This window comes from Dama dama, chromosome 33, assembly GCF_033118175.1.
Source record: "Dama dama isolate Ldn47 chromosome 33, ASM3311817v1, whole genome shotgun sequence".
Classification (NCBI taxonomy): Eukaryota; Metazoa; Chordata; class Mammalia; order Artiodactyla; family Cervidae; genus Dama; species Dama dama.
The window spans coordinates 43,863,254-43,885,737 of NC_083713.1; the positions used below are offsets into that span (position 1 = coordinate 43,863,254).

The window sequence follows — 22,484 nt, forward strand, 5'->3', positions numbered from 1 at the left end:
TATCATTTTGAACAGTAACCATAGCAACAGTTAGAACTGGACATGGAACAGCAGACTGGTTCCAAATAGGAAAAGGAGTACATCAAGGCTGTATATTGTTACCCTGCTTATTTAACTTATATGCAGAGTACATCATGAGAAACGCTGGGCTGGAGAAAGCATAAGCTGGAATCAAGATTGCCGGGAGAAATATCAATAACCTCAGATATGCAGATGACACCACCCTTATGGCAGAAAGTGAAGAGGAACTAAAGAGCCTCTTGATGTAAGAGAAAGAGGAGAGTGAAAAAGTTGGCTTAAAGCTCAACATTCAGAAAACTAAGGTCATGGCTCCCAGTCCCATCACTTCATGGCAAATAGATGGGGAAACAGTGGCTGACTATTTTTTTGGGCTCCAGAATCACTGCAGATGGTGACTGCAGCCATGAAATTAAAACACTCTTAGTCCTTGGAAGGAAAGTTATGACCAACCTAGACAGCATATTAAAAAGCAGAGACATTACTTTGCTAACAAAGGTCTGTCTAGTCAAGACTATGGTTTTTCCAGTAGTCATGTATGGATGTGACAGTTGGTCTATAAAGAAAGCTGAGTGCCAAAGAATTGATGCTTTTGAACTGTGGTGTTGGAGAAGACTCTTGAGAGTCCCTTGGACTGCAGGGAGATTCAACCAATCCTTCCTAAAAGGGATCAGCCCTGGGTGTTCATTGGAAGGACTGATGTTGAAGCTGAAACTCCAATACTTTGGCCACCTGATGTGAAGAGTTGACTCATTTGAAAAGACCCCTGATGCTGGGAAAGATTGGAGTCTGGAGGAGAAGGGGACAACAGAGGATGAGATGGCTGGATGGCATCACTGACTCAGTGGACATTTGTTTGGGTAAACTCTGAGAGCTGGTGATGGACAGGGAGGGCTGTTGTGCTGCAGTCCATGGGGTTGCAAAGAGTCGGACATGACTGAGTGACTGAACTGATGGCATCTTAATGAATCCATGAGGATAATTCACCTGAAGTGTCTTCCTCCCTCATTTTCATCTATATTTGAATCAGAGTGATCTCATAAATAATGTTTTATTTTAGAATTCTGCATGTCATCATGGTGCAAATGATGAATAGCTTTTTTCATAAGCTGTTGAAACTCATTATGGAAGACACCTCTAAATGTCTACTCAATACTAAGGTTCTCCTCATAGTTTATTTACCAGTGTGTGAGTGTGAGATGATGTAGTTAGTGTATTTGTGCCATGAGGTGTCAAAATTATACATTTGTGGCCAGAGAGTCATTCATAGAGGTGTGCTGAGCCTCTAGGAAGGCATCTGCTTTGCATAATAGAAGGACAGGCATGGCTGTTTCAACTCTTCTCTATTCCCACTTCTTCCTGCTTTGAATGTAGACATGACGTTTGGAGTTTTAGCAGCCCTCTTGTGATCAGCTGATGCTAAAAGTTAACTATAAGAATGGAAAGATAGAAAGTATCTGGTTTCTTGGTGGAATCATTGAGGACCTGACCGAATTATCAACAACTGACTACTTTTAGATTTCATACTATGTGAAAAAAGTAACCCCCTGTGTGTTTAGTCCTGTGATCACTTTTGCCAGTTGGGGCTGAATTCATCGTGACCTTGGTAGTAGAAACCTCTGACACTCACCATGAATCAGTATAATAAGCTGGACCATTTTTGAATGCTCTGTTGTTGTTTCCATCATCTTTCATATAGTCATTTCCGCATGCTGTAATTTAGAAAGTTTGACTCATATACTTTCTTGTTTAAACTGTGAGGTACTAATTAGGATTTTAATAATTAAGTTGTCTTTGTTTAGTTGTAGGGAGAAGCATCGTTTTAGTGTTTTCCATTGAATTGTACAAAAGTCTGATTTGAAGTATGGTGCCAAAACTCAACAGGCCCGTTTCATTCTGGCTTTTCCGCTACGGATCCATTTTTTTTTTTTTTTCCTTTAAAGCTTATAGTTGAGTTACATGTTGTGTTAGTCTCAGGTATACAGCAGTGATTTACTTATATTTATTCTTTTCCAGATTCTTCTCCCATATAGGTTACTGCAGAATATTGAGTAGAGTACCCTGTGCTATATAGTAGGTCTCTGTTGATTGTTTTATGTATAGTAGTGTTTCTATGTTAATCCCAAACTCCTAATTTATCCCTCCACCCCACATTTTCCCTTTGGTAACTAGAAGTTTGTTATGAGTCTGTTTCTGTATTGTAAATAAGTTTATTTGTATCATTTTTTATATTCCACATATAAGCAATAGTATATGATATTGTCCTTCTAGTATATGTATATGTCCTTCTCTGACTTACTTCATTTATGATAATCTCTAGGTTCATCCACATTGCTGGACATGACATTATTTCATTCTCTTTTATGGCTTCATTGTATATGTGTACAACATCTTTATCCATTCCTCTGTTGATGGACATCCTGGTTGCTTCTGTGTTTTGGCTACCGTAAATAGTGCTGCAGTGAACATTGGGGTGCATGCATCTTTTGAATAAGATTTTCTCTAGATATATGCCCAGGAGTGGGATTGCTGGATCATGTAAATGGGTACAGTCACTATGGCGAACAATATGGGGGTTTCTTTAAAAACTAAAAATAGTTCTATTTTAGTTAAGAAACCCCCATATTGTTCACCATAGTGGTTGTACCCATTTTCATTCCTACCAACAGTGTAGGAGGGTTCCCTTTTCTCCACATCTTCTCCAGCATTTAGTGATTATAGACTTTGATGATGGGTGTTCTACCAGTCGCCCAGTATGAGGTTAAACCTCATTGTAGTTCTGATTTGCAATTTCTCTCAATTTGTGACGTTGATCATCTTCCAAAACAATGTTGAATAAGAGTAGACATCCTTGTCTTGTTGCTGATCTTAGGGGAAATGCTTTCAGTTTTTCACAGTTGAGAGTGATGGTAGCTCTGGGTTTGTATATACGGCCTTTATTGTGCTGAGGAAGCATCCTTCTATGATGACTTTCTGGGGAGTTTTCATCATAAATTCGTATTGATTTCTGTCAAAACCTCTTTCTGTATCTATTGAGATGGTCATTTAGTTTTTTTCTTCAGTCTGTTGCTGTGGTATATCATACTGATTGATTGGCAGATATTGAGGAATGCTTGCACCTGCTCCTGGGTTTCCTGACAGCACTGGGAGCCAGAGCACCCCCAGGGCAGCAGGGGCAGTCATTGGCCACCGCTTGTGGGTGGTCTAGTGGCAGTGGGTCGCTTGTGCCCGTCACTGGAGCTCACGTAGGTGGTGTCTCGTCACCTAAGAGTGTGCACAGGGAAAGAAGCTCGTATGGCGGCCCCACCCCTCTCCTCCTGTATTTCCCAAACATTGGCACCTTGCCTCTCTGGCATCCCCAAGCTTCTTCCAAGTGCATCCCTGGGTGCCACTCTGGTGGGGTGTCTGCACACCCGATTCCTGTCCTCCACCTGAGTCTGACCTCTGTATCCCAAGCTTCAGCACCCAGCCCTGTCCATAGTGACAGACAAGCATCTCAGACTGGGGAGCACAGGGCAGTCTTACTGATCTCTCTGTGCAGTTTCTGTTCATCTTGCCTCACTCAGGCTGGCTGCTGCCCTCTCCTCCTGGCTCCACAGCTTCCTCTCCATCCTGGCTGATCCTCCTGCTATAGAAGGGACTTTCCTGGGTGCAGAAGCTTTCCTCCTTCATAGCTTCCTCCCTGGGGTGCTAAATGGGCTTCCCATTTAAACTCTATTTTTCCTTTATTCTTTTTTCCTATAGAGTTATGGGAGGGGTTCTTGCCCTTTCAGAAGTCTGAGGTCTTTTGCCAGCATTCAGTAGATATTCTGTGTGAATCGTTACACTTATAGATGTATTTCTGATGTATTTGTGGGGATAGGTGAGCAGACATCTTGATCCTGAAGATTTTTCTATGGATTCTTGATGCATTCAGCTGTAGTAATCATCATCATCTTGTGCTGAACAGAATCATTTTTGCTTCCTCAGTTCACTCTAAAATGCTCATGTGCTTTACCTTGACCCTTTTAGACAACTTGTCTACCAAGGAGCAGCTGTCTCTTAACTGTGCTTTGTTATAAGTTCCCAGGAACTTCAAATTAAACCTCTGAAAGTGGCTGTGGCAGCAAGACTCACAGACAAGCAGCCTTTACATTTCCCACCTTGCACTACCACCTTTCGTTGCTTACAGAAAACACAAGTATCCTTGTTATAGTCTGATAAGTGTCTGATAATTAATTGGACCATCACACACAAAACAGGTGTCCTAAAATTTTAATCAAGTATAAATTTTGTTTAAATAATACATTTTTACCTGATCCAAAGGGCATCTTCAGATAGCCAAAGCAAAGTTGTTAACAAACATGCTTATCTATGTACTTAAAATTTTATTAAACCACCAAAAGTCATAGAAAACATAATAGACAAGAAACATTTGAAGAAGAAATTCAGGATAAGCACCATTAGGAAACCATCGTAATTGTTGAGTGATTATTTTATATGATTGAGTTAACAATAAAATGCAGTCCTCATTTTTCATACATGGTAATAGGAAGTAGGTCTGAAACATCTGGCTGCCCTCATTCACTCTAGGCTAATTAAAGATGTTGCCCTACTTATTAAATTCTTCAGTGCTTTCTTACAATACTTGGAATAATAACATAGTTATTATATGTTAAAGACATAAATTAGGTCTTGATTAGTATGCCTGTCAATTTACTAAGACATTGTTATTGGCAGTGAGCCATAATCTACCTGGATAGTTTACACAATATCCCACCCCTCCCAAATATGAAGCTGATAAAAAAGGGAGTTTACCTGATTTCCTCCCATACCGTGACAGTTGAAAATACCCACTTTTTCATTTTCCTTGCGGCCCATGTTGTCTAAACATTGATTTGTTTCAACATTTCTTATCTAAAGGAAACACAAAAATGTAAGTCAGAAAATCTTTGGTATTTTCAAATTGCTTATTGATAGCAAAATAATATTTTTGTAAGGAAATTTCTCCAAAGAAAAGACAAAGCTTTAAATATTTATTTTTCTATGTCTATTCTGATGTCTGTATAACATTCTAAACTCCCATTCAGGTAAACTTGAATAGCACTGGCATTGTCATTAGCATCCAGTCAAGAGGCACTCTGTTTATAGTGTAGTATCAGAGAAGAAGAAAACATCTACATATTACAAACTAGGAGTTCTTCCCCAAATCTTCTGAAAATTAGGACAGTCTCAAAATTCCACCCAAATAATCATAGTGTTTTTGTGAAGTCCTTAAGTCCTGCAGTGCCATATGCAAAGTAATAGAAACAAATTGGTCAAATATGCAAATTTGTGTATTTTTTGTTGCTTCTTTACTAGATGCTCCATTCTGTACATTTATAAAGACTAATTACATTGATAATTTTTTAACTAAAACTTGCATTTTTTTGCATTCCTAATACCAGACAGTGGAAAGTAGTTGACCCTAAGAAAAACTATTACAAGGCTAAATGGTGATTTCACAGGAAAAATTTTTCAAAACCAAGATTAAATTGCCAACTGCAAACATAAGATTCATGGTTTACACTCAGACACTGCATTAGTCCCATAATTAACATGTTATATACATTTGTGCCAAATGTAATTTTACAAAAGCCATTTATTGAGTTTAAAGATGCCCAAATTACTAAGTCAAATACAAGTGAATGTAAAAAAGAAGAAAACCTTTTCTAGTAGATGGAATGTTTTAGTTTTTTTTCCTTTAGTCTCAACCCAAAGTAGTATGTTTTACACTTGTCCTCTCAGCTTCCAAAAAGTTCTTTTCTCTGACTCTTATTAGGGTACATATTTTAGTGTTCACTCACTCATTACTTGGATATGTTTAGTTACCTATGCTTCAGGTGCCTGTTTCTCCCTCTTGGCAAATGAGTATGGTTAGAAACTTCTGTAGAGGCTGGATTAGGTTTTTACAGTTCAACTTTTTTGTATGGTACAGAAACCCATGGTCAGGTAATGGTTGCCTGAGTTGGGAAAAATGGTGTGATTTGCAGTAAAGCCCCAGTCAGCAATTGAAATTCACACTTGGTAAGGGGTTGGGCAGAGCTGAGCAGTGAGGTCAAGCCCTGTCCCAGTGATTAGAGGGAGGCAAGAGTGGAAGCAGAGAAACAAGGGGACTGTTGAGTCCTGCCAACTAGATATGGTTACTTGGCGTAAAAGGCCAACAGTGGATGTGGGGAGGTCAAGTTTAGGATGTTTTTAAGATAGAGCCGGTAGGACTTACAGTTGAAGTGGAAATGACCCAGGAGAGGAAAACAAAGGCATCAAGAAGCATTACAAGATTTTGGTTTGAGCAGATCGGTAGATGATGTTTCCATTTACTGGGAGCAATATTCTGAGTTCTTACACGTTGATGATAACTGTATCTGTGGCCTTTATACTTCAAAATCAATTTGCTGCATCAGAAATCCTTGACTCACAGTGTGTTTCCTTGAGCATATTTAAGATGTTACTCTGATCACTTCCAGCATAAATAGTTGCTTTTGAAAAGGTAACAATGAAAATATGTTTTCTTTCCCTTGTTCTTACAAATATATATTTGCCTGAATGCCAAAATAAGTCCAGTAGATTGCCCAGATAGGTGGTGGTCTGTTTCAATATGTAGTTCCAAATTTATTTTCAAGGAGTAAATATTGAATAATATTGAATTATAGATAATTATTAGTGTTCATTTTTTATTACTTTGATTTTGCTATCAGGAAATTCTGTATTTTGTATCTTTTATATATCTCACATATATGTCATTTTCTATTCGATAGAAAAGAAAGACAAAACTATCTTTAAAAAATTTCCTCCTTCCCTCGTTTTAAAACTCTTAAGGCATTTTCTTCTGGGATTGTTGACTCCTCTGTTCTTTCAAGTTTATCCATTTCTGAAATGATTCATTCCTTAATTTCTAATTCTTTCCTCCATTTCAGGCCCTCATTTCAGAGGTTTTTTTAAAATTTATGTTGTTATTTTACTTATTTTATCATAATAAAATATCTCTTGTTTTGAAATATTAGTTGACAGTTTTCCTATCTTATGAGTTTAAGGTTTTGATTTGGTTTCATTTTTCATAGAGATATCATTTTACTGTTTATTATCTTTATTCTTATGGTAGTGATCCTTTGCCTTTCTTTTCAGAAAAAAAAAAAATTCTCCTGATTTGTTAAGAGGGAGAATTTGATCAGGAAATCATTTTTCTCCCTCCCTCCCTCTTCCTTTCATTTTTTCTTTTCTTTGCTTCCTGATGGGAGTAATGACTTGTCTTCTTTAAACTAGTCTGATACCTAGACTATTCTTGTTTAATTGGAGTAGGGTACAAAGTGTCCGTCGGGTTCTGTAAAATCTCCCCAGGTGATTCTAACATGCAAAGTTTGGCAACCACCATTCTGGAGGAAGGTATGACATGTCTTGATATTTAATGGTGACAGTACGGTTACTTTTCCTTTTTTGAGTAACTTATTTTTCAGTGGTTTCCACCTGGGCTGCCTCACAGACTCACCTGGAAAGCTTTTAGAATATACTTCTACTTTGCTTCTGCTTCATAGATTCTGATTCAGATGGTCTGGAATAGGACCAGGTCTGAAGTAGGACCAGAATACAGTTAAAAGATCCCCCAGATAATTAAAATGTATAATCAGGACTGAAACTCCTTGTATCAGGAGAGCACAATGGAGCTTCCTACCTGGAAGCCTGATTATTCTGTGAATCATTTTGAGAACTCTGGATGCTGGTGGAAAGTAAAGGACATTTTCATAGCAAAGCTGATTTTGCCACTACCAAGTAAAATGTTTCAGAATAAATATTTCCAGCTGTACCTGACAGGACATGTTTACACTGGAGAGCATTTCTAATTTCACAAGGATAGATCTGTTCCTGTAATTTTTTTGAGAGTTGGAAAAAAAGCCTGCTTTTTTTGAGAATTCCTGGTTCTGCTTAGCTCTCCACTTTTTTTTTTTTTTCTCTTCCAATTTTTTATTAGTGTAGAGTTGATTTACAATGTTGCGGTTCAGGTATATAGCAAAATAATTCAGAATTTTTCAGATTCTTTTCCCATATATGGTATTACAGAGCATTGACTGTGTAGGTCCTTGTTGATTATCTATTTTATATATAGCAGTGTATATGTTTGAGCAGACTCATAATTTATGCCCCCCACTTTTCCACTTCGGTAACCATAAGTTTGTTTTCAAAGCCTGAGATACTGTTTCTGTTTTGTAAGTAAGTTTATTTATATAACTTGGATTCCACATGTAAGTGATATCATATAATATTTATCTTTGTCTGACAGTATGAAAATCTTTTTCTGTTTATGGATGAGTAATAGTCCACTGGGTGTGTGTGTATTTGTGTGTATAAATATATCACATGTTTTTATTCTGTGGGAGAACCTCTGCGATATAATTTTCCAGTTTGTGTTGTCACCCATCAAGTCAGTATGGGATTTGATTGTTTGGTGAATGCACTCCTCCTGCTGCCTCGTTGTGGCTTTGTCTTTGGATGTAGAATCTGTTTTGGTACATTCCAGTCTTTTTGTCAATGATTGTTTAGCACTTAGTTGTGATTTTGGTGTATTTGTGAGAGGAGGTCAGTTCAAGTCCTTTTCCTCTGCCATTTTGTCTCCACCTCGCCCCTTGACCCGATCCCTCCTATTTCTCCTGTTTCTATCAGGACTTTGTTTCCTTTGTTGTTGTTGTACCTGCCTACTTAAGTTGGGCTTCATTGCTTGAATTTTCTCCTGAGAAAGAGCTTCAGCTATTGAGCTATAAAAGTTCACAGGTTGTAGAATTCTTTGACCCTTCAGACATTTAAAGAGGAGACTTTTCACTGACTTGCAAACTGGATTTTATGAAAACACTTTTCCCAGTTTCAACTACTATTGTTAAGTTAGCATTGAAACAATTTCTCATGAGTATCTGTTGGTAACTGAGGTGTTATTGTGGCCTCATTTCCATCAGACACCCCATTTCTTCCCTTTTTTCCTGCTGTAATGATTGTATTATCATATGGTCATGAAGTTTACAAGTCATATTTTAGGATTGGTGAGAATACCTTGTCGTCTAATTTTACTGTTAAATTTGTCCATCAGTTTTTGTTTTTGCTAACCTGGATGCTCTCTCTGCTTCAGTAGAGGAATTCAAAAAGATTGAAACTATGTCACTGCTGCTGCTATTTTTTTCAGAATTACAGAATAGATTCATTTGGGGGAGTGCATGGAAAGGAGTTTGTTCTATTCATGACATGTTCTAACCTTCCTAAAAAATGGTTTGACAGTTTCTAGACATGTAATATTAATTGTCCCTTAGAATGTAGCAGGTACTAAGAGGTGATAGTATAGGAACTCAAGTAAAATCTGGTGAGGCTAACTGGACATGAGTTCTGGGAGACTGGAAACAGATAGGAGTCAGTGGCTTCGGTAAGCTGTCAGAATGAGACAGGGAAGACAACCACCACAATAAAATTGAATAATTGAAGTTGTATGTGCCATGAACTGTTCCAAGGACTTATGTGTAATAACTAATTTAAAACCAACCTATTACCCTAATTTTATATATGAAAACATTAAGATACAAAGAGGCTAAGTAGTCTGCTCAAGTAATTGGAAGTTACAGTGAGGTTGGAAATTGCCTAGTCCTGACATCTAGACAGGTAGGCAGTATTTTGCAGAAAGGAGGTAAAAAGAGCAAGGGAGGATTAAGTTCTAGTTGAATAAAGGTGAAGGTAAATGACAGGTCATCCAGACAGTGGCAAAGACACGTGGACCATGGAAGTGGCCTAGGATCAGACCTGAGAACCAGGTCAAAAAGTCTAGAAGTAAAGTGGTTTCCATGCTGAGTGCCAAAATGTTGGGTCCAGGTCATGAAAACTATTTCTGGCTGTTGACACTGGATACAAATATGATAGAGGATGAAGCGTCAGGAAACAGGGTTCTCAATATCCACTTTCAAAAATTGAGAAGAACATACCATCTGGATCAAGACAATGTCTGAGAGGTTTTTGCAGTAGTCCTATGTTATCTACATTTTTTTTTTAAGATAGGAACACCTAGAAGGCAGCATGGTGTGCATCAGGGTATTCTTACGTAAATGAGTCTAACATTGGAAATCTATACTATTTTCCTCAAACATAAAAACGGTTACTAATGTCTTCTGACAGTCCTCAATGATCTAATTTTAATGTATAATAGAAGATACTGGCATACAGGAAAAAATACATGTATATATTTCCAAAGAATGCTGTTTAAACAAAAAAATGAAATATCAGGAAATATCCTGAGCTTGTCACCGGTATCACAACACCAATTGCTTGATCATGCCATTCATTAATCATAAGAAAAATCTAGGCAGACAAACATGTAGGAACTTCATCCACAGAAACTCCTTACAGAATCCAACCTGAATCAACATAAGTAGACCATATGGGTATATCTGCATTCTGGGAAAGTCTTGTGACTCATCCCTTATGTTATTTTATAGCTTTGAGTATGTGGTGTAGGACCAATATAGTTTTAACTTTGTTGTCTACTTTGACATTTCTTTGTTTACACAGCATCTTTTATTGCCTGAGAACAGTCTTTAATGACATAAACTTGAGAGTATTTTTCCCACTTGTGTCTTGATGTTAGAAATCAAGTCTTTTTCTAAAAGTTTCTACTCATTGGCAGGATCATGGGTAATGTTACCACTTACATGGTTTATTCACTAGCTTTTGCTCCCTCTGCTGGATTGTAACAGCAAGCAACAGTGGGAACTCCAATTCGAAAAGAGGCATAAACTCTCATCCCCACCACCTTTGAATTTCAAAATTAATATATAAAATTCATTCTAAAATTAGACTAAACTTAGCTTTTTTTTTTTGCTTTAATTACTCCAACACATGCTTATCCTTCAACTGTATATTATGTTACTAATTATCATTATTTTAAATATGTCAACCTCATTTGGTTTCTCTTTGCTTTGTAAAGAAGGAAATACATTTGCAGTGAATTCAAGTTTAATGTTAATATTTCCATATTATAATTGCTGTAGTGAATATGCATTTCTCTGTACCAAATTGTGAATAAATCAGAAGGATGATTTTATATAGATTTGCAAAATCTATATAATTAACAAATCCAAGCTGACTTCTCTTATGTAAACCTGGGTTTCCAATGACCTGACTGTGAGATTTAAAAACACTGAGTATGTGATATCTTAACCTCCTTCAATAAAACAGTAAATACAGAATACTGGACAATTTCACATATTTTGGTGGATAACAAAATCAATCCTAGGAGAATTCATAAATGCTCTAACTGGAATATAGTTTGTTGTAGTTGTTTATGCTGATACATATTTAAGTGATAAAATCAGAATTGGTTCTAATGTATTTATCAGTATATCAGTGTTGTGAAGCCAAAAAAAAAAAGACTTTCCAGTAGTAAACTCACTTATTTCGTCCATGGGTGAGTTACCCAGCTCAACATTCTTTAGGTTTAACATGTGATGGAGAGTAATATATGTTGGCTGTGTATTAGTTACACTGGGATAAAAATCAGTTACTGGGTCCCAAAGAGTTTTGCGAATATGATCATAGGCAGAGAGAATGCCCCATTTGTGCATGTTTTAAAATATGAGGCTTTTTTTTTTTTTTTACTGGTTATTAAAAGATCAAGAAGATGGTGAATTTATAAATAGATCTGATTACCAACAGACATGTAACCTCTCAGGGTTTTAGCCTCTGGATTTGGCAGTAACTGATTTTATCCTTAATCCCTGCAGCCTAGCAGCTTCAACAGATGTCTATTTTTAGTTACTGAAATTTGTTCTTTAACAGTGTTTAAGGAATACAGTGTCAATGTGTGCAAGGATCTTAACTAGATGATAAGGTTAAAGAATACAAGAGAAAAAGGAAGTGCTAAGGGGTCATGTAGGCAGTAAAAGATTCAGACATTAATGTCAAAATGTCTTCCAAGCAGCATGCAAATGCAGATATTAAGCCCTAAGAGTTAAGTCAATTGGCTCCAGAGTTCTCTTCTCTTCCCTCTTGCCTTCTGTATTCTTGTGTTCCACATAGCTCACAAAACATTTTTTTCCCAAGATGCTGGCCTGTCCAAGGCCAAAAATTTAGGGTAAAGCATTACTACTTTAGAAAGCCAATTTTCAATCTTATAGTTGAATTAGCTTCTATATTTACAAGATCAGGAGCTGACATGCTAAATATACATAAGCTAGTGTTAGTCGAGAGAGAATTTAATGCTGCAAGAAGCTCTTCTTCCTTATTCCATTATGATCTGCTTACTAAGTCTAAAAGGCATATGCTTCATTAAGCTACTTAAAGGTTTTAGTTCAAAGCAATTCAGCTTTTAACTTCCCATTGGAAATTGCATGTAATTCATGGGCTGGGTGAAGTAATATTTCAATTACCAGCATAAAATTCAAATATAAGAAATTACAACAGTTGTCTGATATAAATACTGATGATTATTTTGGTGACAATATACAGTGATAGAAACTGAATATCATGTTTACCTCTATCTTCTAATATAACTAGGAAAGTTATAAAGAGAAATTGACGTGAAGGTATTTATATCCACCAGTGCACTGCAATATTAAATATGTGGGCTTTGAAAAACATTGAAACTTAAAGAACTTGTAAATTGTTATATCCTAACAATTTCATTTGAAATTGAGTACATATGAATTACTTCAAAGAAATAACTTTGTGCCCTAGATAAGTAGCTTTGGACACCTGGTTCCACTTTGAGACTATCTGAGAGACAGTGCCTTCATATATAATGACAGATAGTAAGAAAGAAAAAGATTTAAATGACTGTTGTCCATTATAGTCCATTAATAGTTTATCTCAAATTCACTATCAAAGTGTCTATGACTATGTCTGTGACTACTACACATGTCTATGCAAAATTGAATTGGAAAACAGTGCTTGGTGAATTTGTCCTTGTTTTCAAGGAAACTCTTGCAGGACTGCATCTCCTGAAGGGTAGTTTTAAAATGGAAAACTGTAGTACATTACTATACCAGAAAGTTCAAAATCAGATATATCTCATAGATTTTTTAATTTATTGAGTTTTTTAAATACCTCATAGGACAGTTTTAATTCAACTGAATTTCTTACCTGTTTGATTATCTCTTGCTTTTTCCCTCACTCCCATTTCAGTAGAATGGCTCAAGAGTAAAGTTCTTTCATTATTCACTTTACATCCTTGGCATATAACACAGGTTACAGCTATTAAATAAAGCTCTTATTTAATAAAAGTATTTTGAATGAATAACATATAGTGATATCCATTTTCTCCTTCTAGTTAGAAGGAAAAGTGGACATTATTGTTAGACTAAAATATATTTGAATCCTGACTTCAGTATTTAGCTAGTTCTATGACCATTAGGTCAATCATGTGAATTTTCTGCATATAGGTTTCCATATTTAATTGGGGATAATAACAAAACCTGCCAAGAAATTGTGATTTTTAAAAAAAAATCCAATTTTTAAGCATCTAGCATAATGTTTGACATAGTAAGAAAACAGTAGTAGCTATTATAATTACAATAACTGTAACTACTGGTGTTATAGATGCTCTGTATCCTCAATCATCACTGTAACCTATAGGATTACCTTCCTTCTCCTGCTAGGTACCACAGACAGACCTAGCGCTACTTGAGTCCTAAACTGGGAGGTCAGGATTTAAACCCTCCTCTGCTTGATTCCAAAGTCTGGGATTCTTTCAGTACACCATGCTCCCTCTCCTGGATATGTTTCAAAAACCCTCAAGGTATATTTCTATCTTCAAAAGTTTTTCAAATTACTTCTAGAAATTAAAATATAGCCACCTGACCCATTAAAGAAGGCAGCTACTTTAAAATCAGTAGATTGTATAAAGGAATTTTCTCACACTTCATTTTTTCAGAAAGTTAATTAGATTTCTCAATGTGTAGTGCAGGAGAGTATGAAACTGAGTTTTTAAAATGGAAGTGACATCTAGGTTCTGTTTCAGAGTCCTGAGTCTTTCTCAGGAATCACCTTGATGGCCTTAGACAATTTCCAAAAACTCCTGTTAACTCATATCTGTCTTGTTAACAGGTCTTGGTCATATGTTCTTTTAGAAAAAGTGATCAGCATTTACTCACTACCTGGGTCCACTGACTGCCATGGGAAGAATACCCTGCTTCAAGAATAGAAAAACGCCCTCTTCTAAAAGGTACAGATTCACAATTGGCCCAACAAACTTTTCCATAAAAGAAATGCGTGTTAGATACTTTATTGGAGATCTTTAGTAGAACTAGATTATAATAACTAGCATGCACATAGAGCTCTAGTTTAAAAAATGCTATTCTATGTATTAAATATAAATAAATCCTGTGACATTAGAGCTAACATGGGAATACTGCATATTTAAAAACAATAGCAATGACACTCCCATCCCAATGAAAACAAATAATTTTAAAAAAAAGCCAGAGGCATAGGACTAAAGTTACACCTAGAAAGTGGTAACATTCAGTGTTATTACACATGAACCTTTGCACTACAGAATTCAAATTAATGTTAAATAGATATAAACTGAAAAATTCCATATAGAGATATTTACCTGGCTGATGAGTGATTGGAGATTTGACGGTGTATGGATAATGCACAAAGAAACAGTCTTTTAAAAACAATGCAGCTGGAGATGAATTGTATGCTTTTATTTTCTAGTGATGTTTATAGGAATGTTTATAGAGTGGATAAATTCATAGTATCTTGGCAAATGAACCAAAAAATATTAGACTGAATTTTCAGATATTCGCCTGTTATGACCTATAAAAGTGGCAGATTCAAATAATATTTTCCAAATGCATTATTATTGCTGTTAAAATGTTTTAAAAATAACAAGTACTAAATTAGTTTTCTCAAATGTAATTCCTATTAAGTGGGAAATTACCAATATGAAGCATATAATTCATAAAGGGATAACTTATTTTGAGCAATTAATATGTATTATGACCATATGCTTGTACAGTTACAATGAAGCCAACTTTTTAATCTCTAAAGATATTTTATAACTATGGTACCCGAAGCAATCTATAGATTCAAGCAATTGCTATGAAATTACCAATGGTAATTTTTAACAGAGCAAATAATTTTATAATTTGTATAGAAACACAAAAGACCCTGAATAGCTGAAGCAATCTTGAGAAAGCAAAAATGAAGCTGGATGAATCAAACTGCCTGATTTCAGACTAGAGTACAAAGCTACAGTCATTGAGACAGTATGGTATTGGTACAAAAACAGAAATATAGACCAATGAAACAAGATAGAAATCCCTGAGACAAACCCACACACCTGTGGTCCCCTAATCGACAACAAAGGAGGCAGGAATATACAATGGATAAAACTGAATAAGTGGTGCTGGGAAAACTGGACAGCTAAGTGTTAAAAAAAAAGAAGGGGGTGCGGGTCGCCCCGCCCACGGCCCTGCCCTTCCCCGGGGGCCGCCGCCCGGCTCCATGGGCCTTAAAAAAAAAAAAAGAACACTCCCTATCAAGATACACAAAAATAAGCTCCACTTTCTAGAGTAATGAAAATTAAAACAACCAAATGGGGTCTAATTAAACTTAAAAGCTTTTGCACAGCAAAGGAAACCATAAACAAAATGAAAAGACAGCCCAGAGAATGGGAGAAAATGTTTACAAATGAAGTGACTGAAAAGGAGTTAATCTCTAAAATACACAGTCTATGCAGCTCAATATCCAAAAACCAAACAACACAATCAGAAAATGGGCAGAAGATGTAAATGTACATTTCTCTAAAGAAGACATACAAATGGCCAAAAAGCACATGAAAAGATGCTCAACATCACCAATTATTGGAGAAATGCAAATCAAATGTATAATGAGACACATATTACACTGATCAGAATGGTCATCCTAAGAAAAATCTACAAACAATAAATGCTGGAGAAAAGGGAACCCTCCTATACTGTTGGTGGGAATATAAATTAGTGCAGCCACTATGGACAACAGTATGGAGATTCCCTAAGAAAAACTACAACTAGAGCTTCCATATTATCCAGCAATCCCACTCCTGGGCATAGATCTAGAGAAAACTCTTGATTTAAAAAGATGCATGCACCCCAGTGTTTGTTTAACGAAGCAATGCTTACAGTAGCCAGGACATGGAAGCAACTTAAGTGTTCATCAACAGAATAATGGATAAAGATGTGGTACATATGTATAATGAAATATGACTCAGCCATAAAAAGAATGAAATAATTCCATTTGCAGCAACATGGATGGGCCTAGAAATTGTTGTACTGAGTGCAGTAAGAACAAAAAATAAATAGTGCTTTGATGTGGAATCTAAAAAAGTACACATGAACTTATTTACAAAACAAATATATTTGATATACAAACTAACTTATGGTTACCAGGGTGGTGGGAAGGGGAGCATAAACTGGCATATTGGGATTGATATATACACAATATAAAATAGATAACTAATAAGGACCTACTGTATATAGCACAGGGAACTCTACTCAATGCTCTGTAGTAGCCTATTATGGGAAAAGAATCTAAGGAATAGAGATATGTATATATATAAATGAATCACTTTGTAGTACATCTGACACTAACAACATTATAAATCAGCTATACTCCAATAAAAATTTAAAAAGTCACAGAGGAAGAGAAAATAAAAACAAAAATGCATTGAATGCATTGTTTTCTTCTGAATATAATAAAGTTAGGGCAGGTTTGTCCTCTGAATTGTACATGATTATTAGAAAAAGTAGATTTCCGGATGAGTGAGAGTGAAAACTTTCTAAGTGACAATATTTATTAAAAAATAAAGATAATATTTTGAAAAAGTATGAAACAGATCAGGGGTTCTCCATGTGTCCACAAAGTCAATATCTTTCACCCTCCCTTCTCATGAATGTATAGGGACTCTTCACTTGGTTACATGGTGTGCTATATTATAATAGACTGAATATCAAAGCAGATACAAGAATCCAGCTAACTCTTTTTGGCCAGTTTTTGATGCAGTTGATAAAAAATGTAGATTAAGCTAATCTTCTTACTATTTTATTTTGCTTTATAAAGTTTACTTTTCCAAAAATATGTTACTATATTAGTGTGTAAGGGATTATTACATATTATCTTTACTAAATAATGTTTCCAGTTTGTTTTCCCACAGTAAGTATTAACACTTATAGCCTATATAAAGAAAAAACTCAAAATTTGCTATAAACCTCAAAGACTCTAAATTCCATATGATTAAAAAGTTTTAGAACTATTTATAAAGAAATAAAAAAATACTATTTATTCTACCTTAAACTGTGTTTTTATTTTTTGTAAATCCCAGTGATATAGATCTTTATGGTCCTTGTAATTTTATGAGAAGTCTTTTAAAATAGATCTGTTTAAAAACCTTTAAAGCATTGTATTCATAACATAAAAAATATTGAGCTCCTTAGAAAGTGCTCCTTTTGCAAAATATATTTATAACTTAACCAAAATAAATAATTCATACCTCTCCAAGTGAGTAATAACGTCTTGGGATCTGGGAGTCCGGATAGATGTTTTCAAGGTACCAAGAAAAGGGCTTACACTTCAGATTTTCTCTTAGTGTTTTTCTGACTGACACATCTCCGTAATCCACTTTGACAACACCTGGAATTTTTCAGAGAAACATTGAAATCTGTTTATGCTATTTTCATTTTAGCACTGTTTCACTCTATTTGCTTTGCTATCAGTTTTTTCTCTATAATTAAAATTTCATCAAATTGAATTGCATGTGCAGCTGCTACTACACTGATTTCTTGCTAACATCCAATTAGTACATTAAATGGATATAAAAAGTTTTTCCATTGGCTATGACTTAAAATGCAAATATTTATCACCAAGTACTTGTACTTCTTAAATTGAATAATTAATCAAGTAAGTATAAGTTAGTATTAATTTAGCATCTCATATTTGAAAGCTTAATTGAGCTATGTGATGATGTGGCTTCTTTTTAATGAAAGTTTCAGTGGCTTCACTATTTTTATTCCTCATATTTTTCCTTTAGTGTCATTAATTCACTACTTGTGCATTTCGTGAGAATATACATAAATATGACCCTCACAATGGATGACACATTTGTGTTCTGTTTTCCTTCTTGAATTTTTATTTTATCTAGGTTTAGGACCTAACTTTTTCTTTACTAATTTTTCCCTGTTTTATAAGTTAGTGTAAACCACTTCAAATCCTTAAGTTAGTAAATAAGCATAAAGAAACCACAAGGAAATGAAATATATTCACATGTGTATTATTAAAATTGCTTAACTGTACTTCATTTAATAGCAGGAAATATGAATTTAAAATGAATTTTCCATTGAGGATCTTAATAGAATGATTTTTAGTTGAGAAATAAAAATAACACCACTAATTTTATATAAAAGATAGTGACATGAATCGCTCATTACTAATATTGAAGTGGCTAAAAAACTGTTATAAGATGACAATTCTTAGATTTTGAAAAGATCTCTAAGAGCAGTAAGCAACCACACTTTGGCACAGGAAAAAAATGGCCCAGTCTTTATATGCTATCCCAACCAAGCAGCAAAGTCTATTAGTCATGTGTAATAAAAGAACAATTGTTTAGACAGTCTAAATGTCTGTAACTAATACCATTATTTAGGTTACTATTTTCAAATGAGGCCGCACTCTTGAGGCCCACCTGCCACTCCTCACCACCCGTTTGGTTTTTTTTTCAGAATTTTGTGTTTTCCCAAAATGCATAAGCAGTCAAACCTTTTCCTTCTACAACAAAATACTGATTTTTCTAGCTAGTATTTGGATGAAAATAAAAAGATACTTGGGCTTTGTAGACAAATACTTCCTTTCAAAATAATTGTATCCAGAACCTACAATCTGGATGTAGCCTTCAAAAGAAGTTCAATAACATTTACAAAATAGATTACTAAAAGAATTTGTTTAGTGGTGCACAAATAGGTGGCTTTGAAAAAGGATTTAATTCAGCAGTTTTGCATCTTAAATTTGACATTACAAAAAGGTCCTCTTGATTTTCCACATGGACCCGTCTTCAAGATTCTCAATTTCAGTAACTAGCACAAGTGTCCACCCATTTTCTCAAGGCAAAAACATAGGAGTATTTCTTTTATCTCACACACATTCAATTCATTAATAATCCACAATATGGATCTTTCTACATACAGAGGGGTTACATCCTGAGAAATCCATCATAAGTTAAAAAAATGCATTCAATAGACCTAACCTACCAAACGTTGCATCTGAGCCAAGCCTACATCAGATGTGCTCAGAACACTTGCATTAGCCTACAATTATTAGCCTACACTTGGGAAAAATCATCTACTGTTAATCCAATTTAAAAAAAAATTGTTGAATATCTCACATACTTTATTGAATATTATACTGAAAGTGAAAAACAGGGTGACCGAATGGATAGAGAATGGTTTTAAGTGTATTGGTTGTTTTCACCCTCCTGATCACATGGCTGACTGGGTGCTGGGGCAGCCCAGCTTCTCGAGAGAGTATTATGCTATATGTTGCTAGCCTGGAAAAATACCAAATTCTAAAGTTTCACGAGTACAGTTTTTACTGAATACACATTGCTTTCACACCATAATAAAGTTGAAAACTTTAGTCAAATCATCATGAGTCAAGGACTGTCCATAGATTCCGAGCTCCTCTATCATCCCCTTTACCATGCTGGTCTGTCTCTCTCTCATCTCTTGCCTAAGACTAAGCATGCCATCACCTCCTAACTAGTCTCCCTGACATCTTACATTTCTCCATTTATCCTTTATTTACTATTGCCTGCTCCCTAGACAGTATATTTGAAATATAAAATCATGTGTTCCCTTGCTCCAAAGCTTCCAACAATTTTCCATTGTGATAGAAATAATTGACAATAATCTTAATCATTGCCTGAGTTTCTTTATGAAATGACCCTTGGTTATCTCTCTGACTTAATCACCTGTATTCACTTCATTTTAGCAAAACTGGCTTTCCCACTCTTTCTTGCTTTCTTTCTCTTTCTCCAAATCTCTAATCAAAATTTACTTCCTCATGCTCACCCTGACTTTCCTCTCTAAACTGATCACCTTTCCCATCATCTTGGTAATGCTCTATCCCTCCATTCTTCTTTATTCTCCAGTATACTTGTTAGTACTTGATATCCTATCACAGGGTAATTCTCTTTGCCTCCCCAGTAAGAACTTTGGACAAATAATTTAATCTCTTGATTCCTAAGGTATCTTGTGTGTGGTATATGATAATTACTGAATACATATTACATATTGTAATGGATACCTACTGCTTTTGACTGCCTGGCATCCATTTTGCATGTTGGTAAGAGCATTCAAGTTTTCTTTGGGCAATCGTCACATCGTCGCTTCAATTTTGTGTGACCTGCTGACCTCATCCCCCTTCCTGTCTTTCCACCTCCAACTAGCATCACAGAATAAAGGCATACCACTAGTGAATCTTGTTAAAAATTCACATTCTGATTCAGGTGGTCTGTACTGAGGCCTGAGAGTCTACATACTTAACAAGCTCCCAGGGGATGCTGCTGTTCCTTAGGCCAAACTGAGTAACCCCCAAGACAATCAAAGCAGCCCATTCGTCATTGTTACTTACAACCTACCATAATGATTGGCTTAGGACTGGGCATGTGATAAAAGTATAAATAAATAAAATTATACTCTGACAACTTTCTAGGACTATTAGAAAGTAGAATTTCTCTTTTCTTTGGAATTGCTAGCTGTAAAGATGACTAAAGCCTGGAGCTTCTGAGGCTACCATATAGAGAATGCCTTCTAAGATAGCGAAGTAAATACAGGAATAAGATAAACAAATAGAAAGAGAAACAGGCAAAGATAGCATAAGCCAACATTTAAATCAGCAGATATTTATCATGTTCCAGCCTTTATACAGAGCATGTTTTCAGACATAAGTAAACAGTAATACATTAGAAGGTGATACATGCTATGACAAAAATAGGGTGAGGGAAGAAGTTTGCAATAGAAGGAATCTTAATGCATTAGGATTTTTTTTCAAAAGCAGCTTACAGGAGTTACAAGTTTTTAAGGTAAATCTTTCAATGGAACTTGAACAAATGCTAGAGAAGCTCTGACATTTAGAGTTTCATGATGAATTATAATAAAAAAGTACTTTACATTTGCAGGTTTGATTAATAGGTAAATGATAACATTTATGGGCACTTTAATAACCTGTTATTTATTCATGTTAAAATCTATGTTATTGTAGTATTAATCTAGATAATCTAGATATGTAGAAGAATTGTGTTTTAATTCTTCAAATAGAAGAATCATCATAATCTCAAATAAGTTCCTCCCAAGCAGATACGTAATAAGCCTAACAGTTTTGATTACCTATAGTCAAGGTACCTGATGAGAGAATACCTGCGTTTAGACTAAAGCTCTTGAGTTTTGTGCATAAAAATACATATTGTAGCATAGCTTAAAGTGGTAAAAAGAGGAAATAATTTCCTTCAATGTGGGAATTTTTAAGTAAATCAGTGGTATACCTAATTGACAAAATATGATTGCTGTATTGAAATGTTTATAAAATATGGGAAATGGAAATAAAATACAAATAATTTTTTACACTATCATTGTAACTGAGTAAATCTGTGGAACAAAAATAACTGAAAAATAAAAGCAGTGCATTCTCTTTGCTACTAAAAGAAGAGAAAGAAAAAAAAACCTTTAAAAATCTATTTTATCCTTAAGTAAAAAAATTAAAACTGTGAAGCTAATCACAGTTTTTTTTTTTTTTTAAATCACAGTTTTCTATATACAATTATATATTAACAATATGCTTGTATAAAATGAGTATAGTTTTAGCTAAGGATTTTTTATGTTTTCAAAATTCCTCTTAAAGAGAAAATTATTTTATTTACTTAAAAAAATTGTCATCAAGGGCTATTCAAATAAGAATCTACATTTATTCTCAAGTATAATAAAAAGATCATTTTTAGGTCAACTAGAGGTTACTGCATTCTAGAGTATCTAAGTACTATATGTGTAAGAAGTTTAACAGATTAGTTGGAATTTTTTTTTAATTTAAAGCTACTCTTATCCTGCCATTTTAATTTTTAGTCATTCTTAATATGCACAGAAATTCGCAGGCTCATAACTGCTCATTAGGAAGTCAATGGTTAGAACTATATTAAGTGGCTGATGACCCTTGCCAGCTAATAATACACAGTGATTATCTGTTGAACTTACCATTTACTATTATCACTTCAGTTTTATTTTAATGTAATAAAAATGAGATAATGAATTGTACAAAGATCATAGCTTCTGTTGAGAACAGTATCACATAGAAGAAGTGAATATCAGAAAACTTCTCAATTTATTTATATCAATCTGCTCTTTATCATCAAAAGTCTGGGCAGGTCAGAAGGTGATATAGATGGTGGAGTAAGAGGACCCTGAACT

At 35.0% G+C, this 22,484-nt stretch overlaps 1 protein-coding gene across 1 annotated transcript in view; it reads right to left on the reverse strand.

Moving 5' to 3' along the window:
• GALNT13 (polypeptide N-acetylgalactosaminyltransferase 13) overlaps positions 1-22,484 on the reverse strand; it is a 557,108-nt gene that overhangs the window by 37,806 nt on the left and 496,818 nt on the right. Inside the window, exons 9-10 of the mRNA XM_061135076.1 lie at positions 17,528-17,667; positions 4,816-4,914 (exon numbers count right to left, since the gene is read on the reverse strand). Coding sequence (XP_060991059.1) covers positions 4,816-4,914; positions 17,528-17,667 — 239 coding nt within the window. The remainder of the gene's footprint in view (positions 1-4,815; positions 4,915-17,527; positions 17,668-22,484) is intronic.